This window comes from Vulpes lagopus, chromosome 1 (assembly GCF_018345385.1).
Source record: "Vulpes lagopus strain Blue_001 chromosome 1, ASM1834538v1, whole genome shotgun sequence".
Lineage (NCBI taxonomy): Eukaryota > Metazoa > Chordata > Mammalia > Carnivora > Canidae > Vulpes > Vulpes lagopus.
Window position 1 is genome coordinate 7,915,432 of NC_054824.1, and position 16,511 is coordinate 7,931,942.

Sequence of the window (16,511 nt, forward strand, 5' to 3'; positions counted from 1 at the left end):
CTCTTATCTAAAATCTCATTTAAGTAGTGTGGTTTTGTAGTTTTTTAGTATTGTGAAAAAATTTCTATTTAGTATTAGCCAGCTGGAGTCAGTTTAGGTGATTTCAGTTTTTTGGCAACAACAAAAGCATTATAGTCAGGAGCCAGTGGACCATATATATGCCTTCTCCATCAGGCCTGATCGAGGTGTTGACCTTTGGCTCTTGTCAGTGTCATAGAGCTTCTTCATAATCAGTTTGATCTGGTGCTTCTTGGCCTTGACATCCTTAGTGAACACAACAATTATTGTTGTCTTCTATCTTCTTCATGGCTGACTCATTGCTCGGGGAGCTTGATGATGGCATAGTGATCAAGCTTGTTGCTCTTCCAAGGAAAATATTTGGGCTGCCTTTGGAGTGTCTTGGGCCACCAGAAGGTGGGTGGCATGCAGATATTCTTTTTTTTTTGTAGCTGAGGTTGCTTTTTAGTACTGCCTTCTTGGCGTTCAGGCTTTTGTTTAGGCTTCAGCTTTAGGGGGAGGGGCTTTTTCTTTGCTTTTGCATGCCATCTTTGTAAAAAGGTACATTTTTATTTTAAAACATATTTTTTTTTAACTTGGGAGTGTTACTCAAGTGATAGTAATGAGTTTAGTAAAACGATACATGATATTTTGGCTTGGTTTAATTCCTTTTTAATCGAGTTACACATTTTTCCTGTTGAGTAAAATAATGCCTTTTCTCATTCCTATATGAACCTATTTTAACATCTCACGGGTTTGGGTGGTTTTTCTAACTTAACATAATTATTTACATAATTGAATAATACTATTTCTTTTTTTTTTTTTTAATAATGCTATTTCTGCTTAGCTTCCTTTACTAAGCTGCATGTTTCACTTGTTTTATACTTTTGTACCTTCTATAGCAGAAGGGAAAAGAAGAGAGAATTTCTGAGAAATTACTGATTATGTGACTAAATATTTTGGGTTCAAGTCAGTTTTTTGTGTTTTTCAGTTAGAAGTTATTTAAGTCTCACATGAAAAATGATTGCCTGGTAGTTGAACAAAATTTTCCAGGTAGATCATTTGTTCTGAGTGACAGAAAAATTAACCTATAATGTGAATTTTTCTTAAAGGTTATTTGATTAGGTAGTCTTTTATGTTCCAGTAAAATTTTAGCATAATAATAATGGTTAGTATAGTATTAACTGGTTTTGCCTTCACTGTGAAAAATGCTTTAACTTAACACCTTATTTATTTATTTTTTTGACAGAGCAAATTCGATTAAAGAATATCAGAAAAGTATATGGAAGATGTATGTGGTATCGTTTACGGTTATTAAAACCCCAGCCAAATATAATTCCTACAGTAAAGTAAGTAATTGGTTTCAGTAAAAAAGTACTTAGTGCTTATTTGCTAGGTAACAAAAATATGGATATAATGATGAATAAAACATATGTTTAAAGAAATTGTAGTCTTAGTAGGGATAAAATGTGAATTTGGGAGTTTTATAAACAGTGATTTAGAAGTTCAGAGGAGAGAGAATGTACTTCTGACGTGGGAGGAAAGGGAAGTCAAATCTTGAAGGAAGAACTTGTGCATCTTGTCAGGATTAGAATTCTGCCTTAGACTATGGGGAAATGTTTAAAAGATTATGAAAAGTAGGGAGGTGACATAATCAAGTTTGCATTTCATAGTGATAATTAAAGTTTATTGAGTACATACTATGTGCCAGATGCTGTGCTTAGGGGCTTATATGTTGTTATCTCATAACTTTATTATCTCAAAGTAGATATTTTTGCTATTTTTTTTTTTCAAATAAAAAAATTAAGAGTAAGATGAAGTAACTTGACTGTGGTCCTGAAGTTGGAAGTGTTTGAGTGGGGACCTAGTCACCCTTTATTTTGGCAGGCCAATCTGATTAAACAAACCATTAGCCTGTTAAATTAGAGTAGGCCTGTTTGATTTTGTGAGGTTCTGGGGTAAGCTTTAGAGCCTAGGCTTTGGGCCTTCACCCCAAGTCATCAATTTTGAGATAATAGATTAATCTGATAGGTAAAAAAGTTGCCATTGGAGGATTGTATCTTGTGAATTACTTATATCTGTCTATCCAGTAGATAAGAGGAGGAACTAGCAAAGGAAATTAGCAAAAGTAGAACCATTTATTTTTTAATTTTGGTTTAAATGATGATGATAGTTTTCAGCATATCTGTGTAACTTCAAGGAGTTTAAATAGTTTTTCTTTGTAAGGTTTTACTTTGCCTGGTTTAGTTTCTTTGCAAAGGGTGGGAACTATTAGCTTTCATGTTAAGAGTTCTTCATTGATGTGAAACTAAAAGGCAGAATTAGTGTTTACAGGAGTAGTTTTATGTTCACAGTTTATTCTTTGCTTTTCATTTTATTTTATTTTTTTATTTTTTTGCTTTTCATTTTAAATTATAAGTTTTATGAGGTAGCAAGACAAATATTTTTGGCCTCCCAATCTCTTCCTTTTTCAGTTTTGGTCAGTAATTTGTGGGTATCCGAACCTCAGTTTTCAAGGAAAAAACCCAACTCTGTGAAGGTCTCTTCAGTGATTAGTAAACTCATTTACTTAAATGGAAGCACAGAGTAAGGGATGTTTATAAATAAGGAAGAATTAAGAGGATAACTAGGAATAATTTAGATAAGATAAGAAACATCAAAACCTTTGTGCTACTTAATTAACCTTAAAGCATTGTTTTGTAATTAAGCAGTCATTATGTAATGCTTTAATTTCTGGAAGTTGCTTCCAAAATGACCTTTAGCACTGAGGTGGACACTTGATGGGATGAGCACTGGGTGTTTTTCTGTATGTTGGTAAATTGAACACCAATAAAAATTAATTAAAAAAAAAAAAAAAACAACAAAATGACCTTTAATATATGCCTAGAGTAAAAACACAAGACTTCACAAGTTGATCACTGATGCTGTATGTAGGGAAAAATGCTTATCTTTTCACAGGACCTAAATATGTTTTTAAAAAATTGGGTATAAATCATGATGATGAAATCCATTATGTTTTCACCTTTGCTTTGGCTTTCAGGAAATTAAAGCATGGTTGTATTGGTTGTTACAGTTGTCATCAGTCTCCAGGGTTTTCTTAAGAACTTCTTTCTTCATTCTTGGGCTCAGGGAGCCAGGTGCAACATGTAAAGTCTCTATCATGGGGTATAACATATCCTAGGTGTTTTGATTCCTCTTCTACTCATGATTGCTTTTAAATCTTGATTTAGTGATTTTCAATTTTACTTTTATCTTTGTTTTCTGAGCTTTTTTAGCCTTTTGGGGCATTGGCAAAACAAAATGTGGAATTGTTAACTTGTAGATTTTCAAGTGTTCTGTAGCATATCAAGGGTATAGCAAGCTTTGGCTTTGAATTAAAAATTACTATGTAAATTATTTTCATTATTCAATAAGTAGTTATTGTGTGCCTGTTATTTATGTGTCAGGTATTATATCAGGAACTGATACATTGTAATTAACAAATAGATGTGGTTCAGCAACTTGACAGTTGTGGGAGAAAGGGGTGGAGTAAACAAGTAGTGATAATAGAGTTTAGTTTAGTAAGGGCTGTGAGGGGGTGCCATGACAGAGCAGAGGAAGGGTGCTAAACTCTGGCCTGAGATTCAGGGCTTCCCACTCAGGGTTGAAATTTGGGTAAGAAATACTAAGAACAGCTAAGAGGAATTATTTACTATCTGTGAGGTGCCTTCTAGGTGCTTTCCATACCTTTATCTCATTTAATTCTCAAACCCACTCTAAAAATTGGAAACTCTGAGTATTAAAGGACAAAGCAACATCCCAAGATAAGTGTTGTGAAGCTGGGATTTGACCTCAAGTAGTTTTGTTCCAGAGCCTGTGTTCTTTAGTTACCTTTCCCTAGATAGCTAGGTAAAAGTGGGAGTTTTCCAGGTAGGGCATCCTTTTCCTCTTTGGGGATATAGGTAGTGTGGAAAGCAGTTTACAGTATTAGGTACTTAATTAGGATTAGAACATTATTTTGGTCAGATAGAAAGAAATTTACATCTGAATGCCACTTGTGTATAAGCTACTCTGGGGTTAGTCAAAGCTTCTAAGATCCTGTCCAAGTGCTCAAGGAGCTTGCAGTGAATTAGAGGAGAAAGATCATGGTTTTTGCTTCTTTGTGATTGTAACCCTGGTTTACCCATTGATCACCTTGACAAGGGTAAGGATTGCTTTGAAGTGAGTCTTGAAGGATGAATAGAGCTTAGATAGGCAGATCTGGGGAATGGGAATTATAGGTAGAAAGATTCAAGAGCAAAAGCATGATGGTGGGAACTTGGGAGATGGAGATTTTTTTTTTTAAATGGATGATAAAGGTCAGTAGTTGAGTTGGAACTTGATCCGAGAAGTTCATTCCAAATAAACATATATAAGGTAGGTTTCTACCAAATTAGCTTAATTAAACGTGGAACATTTTCTATCTTTGAAAATAGGTCACTCTCATTTTGTTTGGTTAGGCATTGTGTGATTCATTTCATGCGTTTGGCAGTTCCTGTTTAGCGTAACAAATTGTGATATAAAGAGTATAAAAAATAAAAATTACTCAATTCCATCATTTAAAGATAGCCACTATTAAGATGATTTATCTTCTATATTTTTAATAAACTTTTATTTTTTAAAAATAGCATTATATTATACATATACCTTTGAAAGCTGTTTTTCTTGTTTTAACAATACAAGGTAGATAGTCTTCCACAGCAAATACTGTTTTTATTGGCTAGATGGCATTTTACTTCATTAATATACCATTAATTTATTTGTCTACTACTCTGTTGATGGACATCTCTAATATACCATTAATTTATTTGTCTACTACTCTGTTGATGGACATCTCTGTGTGTGTTTTCTGTTATTTGTATCTGTAATCAGATTTTTATATTTTATATGCTTTTTAAATTTTACTTTTTATTATTTTAAAAAATATTTAAATACAGTTTGCCAACATATAGTATGATACCCAGTGCTCATCTCAAGAGCCCTCCTTATATTTTATATGCTTAATTCTAGTTTATTTCTAAGTTTCTTGAAATGGATAAAAGGGTGTACTTCACCCTTTTAAGGCCCCCGCAGGGCCCCCGCAGAGGAAGGATCCAGCTCCTGTACATATATTTTATTGCATGCACTGTGACCTTGGGGGGAGATCAGAAGGTGGACGACACCCCCCCGCAACTCCCTGCGATCTGGCTGGCTTGGATCTCGTTTTTAACCCCTTCCTGCCCCGCCTGCCCTATAGATATGGCCTGTGTGCTGCTCCCCCGGCCCCAGTGCACCGTCTGCCCTGTGAACTCCCCCCACCGGGCCCCTCTTACCCCAAGCGTGTCTGCTCCCCTCGTTCTGTAGCGTTTGTACATAATAAAACAATGAAGTGGAGACAGCCCCAGGCTCACGTGGAATCCGGGAAAGGGGACTCAAGCATACAGACTCCTCTGTAGATCTGTTCTTTTCTGGGCCCCCACATGACACGGGTGGGCGCCGCGGTCAAAGCGGTGATCTGCGCTCTGGGGGCTCAGCCATCTGAGACCCAGGACCCGTCTCCCTGCCCGTGGAGCTTCCCGACACCACTCAGCCTGCCTAGGTCTTGACCTCGGCTGATCTGCGCCTTCTCAGCTCTAGCGTTTTGCCGCCGCCTAGGGGCAAAGCTCCCCTGGGGGGCAACCGCGCCGCCAGGTTCACCGCCCAATCTTAAAAAAAAAAAAAAAAAAAAAAAAAGGGGTGTACTTCTGCAGGGTTTTTGATACTTTATTGCCAGATCATCCTTCAGAGTGTACAGAGTGTAGTTTCTTTTTTCTTTAGCCTCTCCAACACTGGTAATATCAGTCTTTTAAATATTTTTACTAAACAACATATTGGAGAGAAATTGTTAAGTTTTTTTCAAACTATATATTCCTTTATATCCCATTTTTATCCTATTATGTACATCTTCTTATATCTGTATTGGCTAGTTATTTGGCTGTGTCTTGGTTTATTTAGTCTCCTATAAATGGTTTGTTTAATTAGTTCCATATAAATGGACATTTAATTTGTTCCCAAAGTTTAATTGTTATAAACAAGACTATTCATTCATCATTGCACAATTGACCCATTATTTTTTGCAGTTTATCTTACTAAAAGTCTAATTGCTAGGTTAAGAGCAGCTTTTTTTTTTTTTTTTTTTACATTAAATGGTTTATTAAATACTTAGTATTAACATGTTTTGATCAAATTAAAACCATTAGTTAATAAGTTACATTAAGTTCTATACATAAAATTCTGTAAATAGTTATTGAGGGAATATTACATGCAAGATCTAGATGCGCAGTATAGATTCTAGGGAATTCAAAGGTAAAAAGGGCACTGTTCAAGAGATTGTAGAATGGAGTCAGTATCAATGATGTAAAACACTTTAGATTGTTTTATTGTCTTGATCTGCCATAATGTCTGCATAGACTCTTAAAGGAATACTACATAGATGTATTTATTTATATTTCACTTATGTTTTTCCTAAACAGGAAAATAGTTCTGCTTGCAGGATGGGCATTGTTCTTATTTCTTGCATACAAAGTTTCCAAAACAGACCGAGAATACCAAGAATACAATCCTTATGAAGTATTAAATTTGGATCCTGTAAGTAGTATTTTTACATAATGTGCAGTAGTTTATTGACTGTATGAAGACACTATATAAGTCCATATCCAAAAAAATTGGGTTGTGCCTAAAGAAATCAGACTTTGGGTATGTATCTTATCCATTATTATTCTAATATATACATGTTTTTTAAGCTACAGATGTTAATTTCCATCCTTGTAAGGCTTACTTTGAAATTGCAAAATATAATATTTGAAGATGAGATAAGAAATTAATGTATTTTTTATTTTATTTATTTTTAGGAAGTATATTTTTTAAAGATTTTTATAAGATTGGTTTAATGCAAAGTTAAAACCAGGAGGATCATGTATTTTGGGTGGTAAAAATCTCATGATCATGTGTTAATTAACACTAAAGCAGTGTGTTAAGTCTTTATGTCTTATAAAGAACTTCATTGTTTCATTGTTAATGGAAATTCAGATTAACTTTGGATAGACTCCTTAGGTGATCTCTTAATTGAACTTGATTGATGAATCCCAGTAGAAAATCTGTCTTTTAGATATATCAGTGGAAAGTTAGAATTGAAATGAGTGCTAGAGATCATCTAGCTTTTTTTGCCAATGGAGAAAACAAGGCCTGGAAAATTTTTGTCTTGTCTAGAGTCCCATAACTTCTAATTAGCCAAGCTGAATCTAGTGCTCTTTCCATTTTTTTCCCGAACCACTTTGTTTACTTCTAGTATTTGCTCAGTAGGTGGCTTTATCCAGATATTAATATAATACAAATACAAACCATGTTTTCTAGTTTTATGTTTTGTAGAAGCAAAATTTGCATATCTGATTTTTCTTATTGTGATGGTGATAATCATCAAAGAGTTTTTTTAAGATTAAAATATTTAGGGACAATTTAATGCCATAAAATATGAAAAATTTATTGATAGAAATTGAGTCTAATTAGGAAAAGCTAAGATAAACTTATGTGTTTAAAATTAAAATACTGATAAACAAATGAAACCAGATGTTCTTCAGATTATTTCTTAGAAAGGAAGTTAACCTTTGATTTGAGAGTTTCTTCAGACTTAATTTACTGTGATAGTTCTTTGATATTTAAATGTTACTATCCTTTTATTTTATTTTATTTCAGTATGGCATTGTGTGGTTTTCATTCTTAAATTATTGGTGCCTACTGAATCACATGACTCCTAGTAGGTGCTCAATAAAATAAATATATTGGACAAAATAAGTATATTTTTATTTAAAAGATACATGGGCTGAAATTTATGGGACAAACATACAGGATGAAAGCATTTTCTCTTTTTGAAAATATTGAGTAGTTTTTTTTTTTTTTTAAGATTTTTGTTTATTTATTTATGAGAGATACAGAGAGAGAGGCAGACACAGGCAGAGGGAGAAGCAGGCTCCATGCAGAGCCCAATGTGGGACTGGATCCCAAGACTCCGAGATCATGCCCTGAGCCAAAGGCAGATGCTCAAGCACTGAGCCACCCAGGCATCTCATGAATAGTTTATATTTAAAGTTCAAAATGGGATGAATTATGGTTTTACAGCATTGTGCATATTTTTATTAAAACAAAGCTTTCCTTTTAGGGGGCAACAGTAGCAGAAATTAAGAAACAATATCGTTTGCTGTCACTTAAATATCATCCAGATAAAGGAGGTGATGAAGTTATGTTCATGAGGATAGCAAAAGCTTATGCAGCGTAAGTATCATAGAACCCATTACACATTTTTAGGAGTGGTAAAGATAGTTTTTTATTTGAATGAAATAGTTGTTAAACACTTTTAAATGCTGACCTCATGTGTTGAGTCTATTACTTATGGAACTACCTTGACAACCCTAAAGTGCTAATTTAACTAAACTTGAATTTTAAGTAACTTAGAGTAGTACTTTTGCCCATGAAGTTTGTTAAATTAAGTAGTAGGTAATACATTAATGGAGTTATTTTCCAAGCATGCTGATTAGAAGAGGATACACTTAACACCTTGTTTTCATTTCTAGGCTTTTATTAGGCTAGATCTACTTCTCTTGTTTTGGAAATGTAGCTTGTCTCATTAAGCTATCTAAAGACTAATTTAATTTTGGAGAAACAGGATAGAGTATATAAAATTGGAAGTAATTTTTCCTTCTTGAGTGTTAATATTACAAGAGATAAAAGTTAGCTGGATTCTTCAGGACTGATAGGCATATCCCCATATAGCTCTTATGTTAAATTAAAGAGTAAAATACAGACAAGATGTCTGTTTTTAGGACTCCGTGATGTATAATTTTGTAAGCTAGTTTTAAAAATGGAAGTAAATGATAGGATACTCAGATATAATAGCAAACTGTGAAAGTGGTGTATGAATTACAGAAGTTTGGGAAATACTCATTTTGTGCTTAATAAAAGTATATATTGACTGTGCCTCCTCTCCCTTCTTTTTTTGAGTCGCTTGTTATGTATGTGAATAGGATTCTGCGATAAAGCAGTGCCTTCAGGAGCTTCCTGAAGTGTGTACTACGTTTTCTTTTCTGTATAGCAGATATCCTCCAGATTGCTGTCTTTCAGTTGATGTCTCCTCTCTTTTTCATTGTGTCTCCTCCAAGCATTTATTCTCATTGCCCAAGTGTTTCAATGCCTTAATTGCTGTCTTTAGGTAATTTAAAAAGAACTGAAGATACTCAGGAAAATCAGATAGCTAAGACTATTTAATTAGTAATTTTAATTTTAGTGCTTTTGGTACAGTTATTTTTTTCCTCCTCAGTTTTCAAGTATTGTAACATTTTTAAGTTGATGATTTTGTTCTCAGGTTACTGGAAATCTGACTCTTTATGATGTATGGTCACTATTCTAAAAAGTACAGAAGAATAATATCTGGCCTTTGGTTTTAACTCAGTTACATGATCAAGCTGTAGAATATTTTATAAGTAAAATGTCTTAAATAGTTGATGGTCCATTAGGCAAATGAAGAAATAAAATGACTGTGGGACCCAGAACTTCAAGATCTTATAACTTGTGGAAGTATAAATGAGTTAGATAAAGGTACATTTTACTAAATATAAGTTCTGAGTGATTGAAGTCCCCATTTTATGCATAGCTCTAACAGCCTAAGTATAACTCAAGCAGCTTTTGAAATGCATTTATAGGCTTTGAACTGAATTCTAAAATTTTTTATTTTTTATTATTTTTTAAAGGTTTTATTTATTTATTCATGAGAGACACAGAAAGAGAGAGGCAGAGACAGGCAGAGGGAAGAGCAGGCTCCATGCAGGGAGCCTGATGTGGGACTCGATCCCGGGACTCCAGGATCATGCCCTGGGCCAAAGGCAGGCACTAAACCACTGAGCCACCCAGGGATCCCTGAATTCTAAAATTTTTTAGAATTTGCTTTGGCTGTTCAGGATAGTTTTCTCTTCCCTTATTTGTCCATTATAATAATAAGCTGGGTCATTCCTATTTCTTCATACCAGTTTCTAGCTTAAAGGAAAGAAGTCTGGTTATTTTAGAGGAGTGAGACCAGCTATTGAATTTTCTGGTTCATAGTTTCTGGCTTCTCTTTTGGATGTAGTTGGGATTTGGCTTTCATGTGTAAAACCTATGTTTAACTTACTTTATAACAAGTGAACACCGTAGATGTTACTTTAAAGCTACTTTTTTTTTTTTTAACTAAAAAGCCTGTGTTTTCATGTGTTCCTATACATAAATATGTAACTTAGCTTTATATAGTCAACTCAGGGTCAGTCACCTATAATTTAATGAATTATTATCTAGGTTAGGATATAAAATCTGGGGCCCCTGAAACTGTACACAGAATCTATATGTATTTTTAACTGTGCATTTTTCCAGGGCAGAAGGGTTACAGATTTTATTGGATTTGTAATAGGATCTATGACACAACCTCCCACTTGCAAAGTTAAGGGATATAATCATGTTTAGGAAACTTTAGACTCATTGAATTTTTAAAAATTATGTTAATATCATTGGTCTTTTTAAGCTTATATATATACACATATATATAAGCTTATTATATATGAGTTATACCAAAATTACACAACTTTTAAGTACTTTAAGTCTTAGTAATGGTATTATACTGAAGCACTAATAAGTAGCCAAAATTATTTGTTTTCTTACACTTTTAAAAAGTTGATAAAATTCCTTTAATTTGAGTATGGCGCATGGTGCCTGTCACACACCAATTGTACAAGTCAGCTTAATGAATTAATGGAATGGTAATCACCTGTGTTTGCAGTTTGAAAAAAATCGAGTGCTTCTATGATGTGAGCTATGCTTTTTTTCGCAAAATCTGAGGGCATTGTATAGAGAACAGAACAGTTTATTCTGCCATCATCAGGAAGGTAGAGCAGACAGATAATTACTTTTGGGAAAGTAATCTGATTAGAAGACAGAATATTGAGAAAAATAGTAGCTAAAGCCCTGGGTGGGTGGACAGTTGTACTGGGAAACCAGAGAAAAATATTTTGAGAACTGTCCCTCCCTTAGTTAAAAAAGAGCCACCATAAATATCCCTCTTTATGAGCTTGCAGTCTCTCCGACAGTGCTTTTTGTTGGCTTCTATATTTTACTGTGGACTTAGGTCAAGTAGTATAAGTGGAGTTACAAAGGGACTGAAGATGTCAATGTACTTGTTTTTTTTAAATGACCAAATTGATAAATCTAAAAATATTTTCTATCCTTGATGAACATAGGTACAGAAATCCTCAACAAAATACTACCAAGTTGCATTCAACAATACACTGAAAGGATCATTCACCACAATCAAGTAGGATTTATTCTGGGGATGCAAGGGTGGCTCAGTATTTGCAAAAATCAACCAGTGTGCTACACTGCATTAACAGAGCAAAAAAAATAAAAATCACATAATCATCTCAATAGATTAAGGAAAAGCATTTCACAGAATTCAACATCTGTTTATGATAAAACTCTCAACAAAGTGGATTTAGAAGGGAACATGCCTCAGTGTAATAAAGACCATATATGAAAAACCCACAGCTAACATCATACTCAGTGGTGAAAAACTGAGCAAATTAAGACAAAGATGTCTACTCTCACCACTTTTATCCAACCTAGCATTGGAAGTACTAGCCGTAGCAGTCAGACAAGAAAAAAAAAGAGACATCAATATTGGTAAGGAACAAGTTAAACTATAATCATTTGCAGATGGCATGATACTATACATAGAAAACCGTAAAGACTGCCAAAAAAACTTTTAAAAATAATTGAATTCAGTAAAGTTGTAGGGTACAAAGTTAATACCTAGAAGTTGGTTGCATTTTTACACACTAATAATGATCTAGAGAATTTAAGAAAACAATTTCGAAACAATTGCATCAAAAAGAATAAAATAAAAAAATTAAAAAGAATAAAAATAATAAAAAAATAAAAAAATTTTAAAAAATAAGAAAAGAATAAAATACCTAGAAATAATCTTAAGATGAAAGACCCATACTCTGAAAACTAAAACAATGGTGAAAGAAATTAAAAATATGACACAAACATGGAAAAATATTCTATGCTCATGGATTGAAGAGTTAAATTTTTTAAATGTCTGTATTACCCAGAGCAATCTACAGGTTCCATATAATCCCTATCCAAATACCAACAGCATTTTTCACAGAACTAGAATAATTTTAAAATTTATATGGAATCACTTGTGGTTCCCCAGTCAAGAGATTCTGAATAGCCAAAACAGTCTTGAGGGAGAAGAACAAAGCTGGAAGTATAACAATTCCATATTTCAAGATATACTACAAGGTTATAGTAACTAAACTATATAGTATTGGCACTAAAATAGACACACAGATCAATGGAACAGAATAGAGAGTCTGGAAATAAACCTGGGATTTATATGGTCAATTAATCCATGACATAGGAGGCAAGAATATGCAATGGAGAAAGTCAGTGTCTTCAAAAATGGTGCTGGGAAAACTGGAAAAGAATTCTTATATGCAAAAGAATGGAATTGGACCACTTTTATATATAAAAATAAACTCAAAATAGATTAAAGACTTAAGAAGACCAGAAACCATAAAACACTCAGAAGAACTTAGGCAGTAATTTCTTTGAGACCTGCCATAGTAGCATTTTTCTAGATAAAAATCATAAGACAGGGGTGCCTGGCTGGCTCAGTCAGAAGAGCATGTGACTCTTGATCTCAGGGACATAAGTTGAAGCCCCACATTGGGCATGGAGCCTACTTAAAAAGATTTAAAAAAAGATTGTAAGGCAAGGGAAACAAAAGCAAAAATGAACTATTGGGATTACACCAAAATAAAAAGCTTTTGCAGGGGCCCCTGGGTGGCTAGGTAATTGAGCATCTGCCTTTGGCTGAGATCGTGATCCCAGGGTCCTGGGATTGAGTTCCACATCAGGCTCCCCATAGGGAGCCTGCTTCTCCCTCTGCCTGTGTCTCTGCCTCTCTGTCTCTCTGTGTCTCTCTTGAATGAATAAATAAAATATATTTTTTTTTAAAAAAAGCTTTTGCACCGTGGAGGAAACCAATAAAACAAAAACTACCTACTGAATGGGAGAAAATATTTGCAAATGATACATTCAGCAAGAGGTTAATTTCCTAAATATATAAAGAACTTAAGCAATACAACATCAAAAAACCAACAATACAATTAAAGAATGGGCAGAGAACCTTAATAGACATTTTTCCAAAGAAGACATATAGGTAGATGATCAACAGACACATGAAAAGATGCTCAGCACTAATCATCAGAAAAATACAAATCAAAACCACAGTGAGTTATCACCCTGCACCTGTCAAAATGGCTACAATCAAAAAGAAAAATAAGTGTTGGCAAGGAGGTAGTCTGTGCACTGTTGGTAGAAATGTAAATTTGTGCAGCCACTGTGGAAAACAGTATGGAGGTTTCTCAGAAAATTAAATATATAAATACACTGTGATTTAGTAATTCTGCTGCTGGATTTTTACCCAAAGAAAGCAGAGACATTCGTTCAAAAAGCCACGTGCACCTCTATATTTATTGTAGTATTATTTACAATAGGCAAGTAATGGAAGCAACCCAAGCATCCACTGATAGATGAATGGATAAGGAAGATGGTGGTATACACACCCACGAACACGCACAGGACTCTTACCTAGCCATAAAAAAGGATGTGATCTTACTATTTGATATGATCTTACTATATGATAACATGAGTGGAACTAGAAGTATTATGCTAAGTGAAATAAGGTAGAGCAAATAAGGGTATTATGCTAAGTGAAATAAGGCAGGGAATAAGATAAACAGCATAGGGAATATAGTGAATGGTATTATGATAGCATTGTAGAGTGACAGATGATAGCTACACTTGTGGTAAGCACAGCATAATTATAAACTTGTCAATCACTATTTGTACACCTGAAACTAATACTGTGTTAACTATACTTCAATTAAAAAAAATTAGGGGGCTAGCTCAGTCAGTAGAGTGTGTGACTCTTTATCTCAGGGTTGTGAGTGCAAGCCCCACATTGGGTGTAGAGCTTGCTTAAAAATAATAATAGAAATTATGGTTTAGATGAAAAAAATTAAAATCATTGAAAAATTTTTACAATTTTTTAAGGTACTTCTGCATTTTCCCTCAATGTGGAGCTTTGTTGAATGAAAACCACATTGTATCCTCTGTGTATATGTTCTGGGAAATAGAAATATTAAAACTAAATTTGGACATAAACATAATCTTTTGCCACTTGGTCTTCAAAAATGCCTTTTTAATGATATTACTGGTCATTTTGTGTGTGTCTGCATTGTCTCCTTAAGAACATTGTAAAATTTTTGAAGGATTTGAAATTTTCTTTAAGTGGTTTTTTTTTTTTTTTTTTTTGACATCTATTTTGGGACCTGGAATAAAAAACCACTCTCATTCTGTGCTTTGAGCCATTGCCCAGGTCAAAGGTTATATTTCTTTTTAAGTTTTTTAAAAAAGATCACTCTGTTATTTTTATATTGCTGGATTAGGAAGCTGTTGGTTTAAAAGGTATTTACCTAGTCCTTTTGGCAGTTGTTTTAGGAGAAAATTGTGACCTCAGCACAATGCAAATAACTTTTACTATAGCAATGGAATTTTACAGGTGTTTTTTTCTTTTCTTTCTTTTTTTTTTTTTTTTTTTGAGAATTTGGTACCAGTTTTGGAGGGATTATTATTATTTGTATTAAATTTATAAATAGGTATATATTATTAAAGTATAAACAATGCTCATTGAAGAAATTTTGGAAAATATATAAGAATATAAGAGAAAAGTCACCTATAATCCTTACTGTCTTCTTATAAAAATGTAGTAACCTTTAATGTTTTACATTCCAGCTTGAACTGGCAAAACTTGAGAACCCATGGGCCAACCAGGAATTTTTGTAAAGGCTCAGTAGTTCTCATTTGCTTTAATGTAGAACTCCTTGCTTTCCTCTCTCTCTTGTTTTCTGCTTTCAGAGAGGCTTTTCTTGATTTTTCTGAAATTAATATCTTTAAGAAATGAATTGGTTAGTTAATAGAGTTTGTATATATGAGTATTTACTTTTCAGATGTGGCTTTCTAATTTCACAATTTTGTTTCTTTTGATGCTAGTTTAACTGATGAAGAGTCCCGGAAAAATTGGGAAGAGTTTGGAAATCCAGATGGCCCTCAAGGTGTGATAAATAATAAATAATTAAAAATTACCTGTGTTATATACACACATTTATATATGTAATGAAAATATTAATAGATTGAAAAGAATTTTTGATTTTCTTAGTTTGTGAATTGGAAAATTATAACCTCAAAAAATTAGATATGTAAATTGAGTTCTCTTTAGCTAATTTTTACTTTATTTTTCTTTCTAGCAACAAGTTTGAAAGATAGAACTTAGATTGGTTTGATGAGAAGAGTAATCACTGTAATTATTCATCATTTCCAGCTAGCAGTTGATAAAAGTTGGATAAAAACAATCTGTTGAAAAAAAAAAAACAATCTGTTGTTCTTTACTGACTTTAAACGTTTTCTTATGTATTCATAGAGTTTACTCAGGATATATAAAAGAATTTAGATTTAATTATTAATGTTTTAAAGATTTATTATTTGAAAGAATGTGAGCAGGGGGAAGAGGCAGAGGGAAAGGGAGAGAGAGAAAATCCAGCAAACTCCCCACTGAGTGTGGAGCTGATGGTGGGGCTCGATTCTGACTCCAAAATCATGACCTGAGCTGAAGTCAAGAGTCAGACACTCAACCAGTTGAACTACCCAGGTGCCCCCAAAAGAATTTAGATTTAAATAAGAAGGAATTTATGTACTTCGGTTGAGCTCCCGCCCCTTCCTGAAAAATCCATGAACTTTTACGTGTTGGGAGCACACATAATACAGTCTTTCTCAGGATCCCTGGGTGGCTCAGTGGTTTGGCGCCTGCCTTTGGCCCAGGGCGCGATCCTGGAGTCCCGGGATCGAGTCCCACATCGGGCTCCAGGCATGGAGCCTGCTTCTCCCTCTGCCTGTGTCTCTGCCTCTCTCTCTCTCTCTCTCTCTATCATAAATAAATAAACAAACAAATCTTAAAAAAAAATACAGTCTTTCTCAAAGCTTTTTTTGGGGAAGGGGAATAGTTTGGGAGGCAGAATTTGGGAATATAACTAAATAATAAAACTGAAAGTGGAGGAGATTCTTCAGAAATACTCTTTCTATTTTAGCCACAAGCTTTGGAATCGCCTTGCCAGCTTGGATAGTTGACCAGAAAAACTCAATTTTGGTGAGTGCATGTAAATAAGACACATTATAATAAAGAGAGCTGTAACAAAATACTGCTATGTTGTTTTTAATGTAACTGTGTATTGTCAAAACTATTTTTACATAATAGAGAAGATAATTGGTTCTCGTGATTAGATTGCTGTTTGGGCAGTAAATGTAGTTTTAAAACTTTGAAGGTGTGATTTCTTTGGAGG

General features: G+C 33.9%; 1 protein-coding gene across 1 annotated transcript in view; it reads left to right on the plus strand.

Annotated features, from left to right (window-relative positions):
- SEC63 (SEC63 homolog, protein translocation regulator) overlaps positions 1-16,511 on the plus strand; it is a 74,398-nt gene that overhangs the window by 14,916 nt on the left and 42,971 nt on the right. Inside the window, exons 2-6 of the mRNA XM_041758961.1 lie at positions 1,247-1,346; positions 6,507-6,621; positions 8,189-8,301; positions 15,169-15,230; positions 16,260-16,318. Of these exons, the coding sequence (XP_041614895.1) occupies positions 1,247-1,346; positions 6,507-6,621; positions 8,189-8,301; positions 15,169-15,230; positions 16,260-16,318 (449 nt within the window). The remainder of the gene's footprint in view (positions 1-1,246; positions 1,347-6,506; positions 6,622-8,188; positions 8,302-15,168; positions 15,231-16,259; positions 16,319-16,511) is intronic.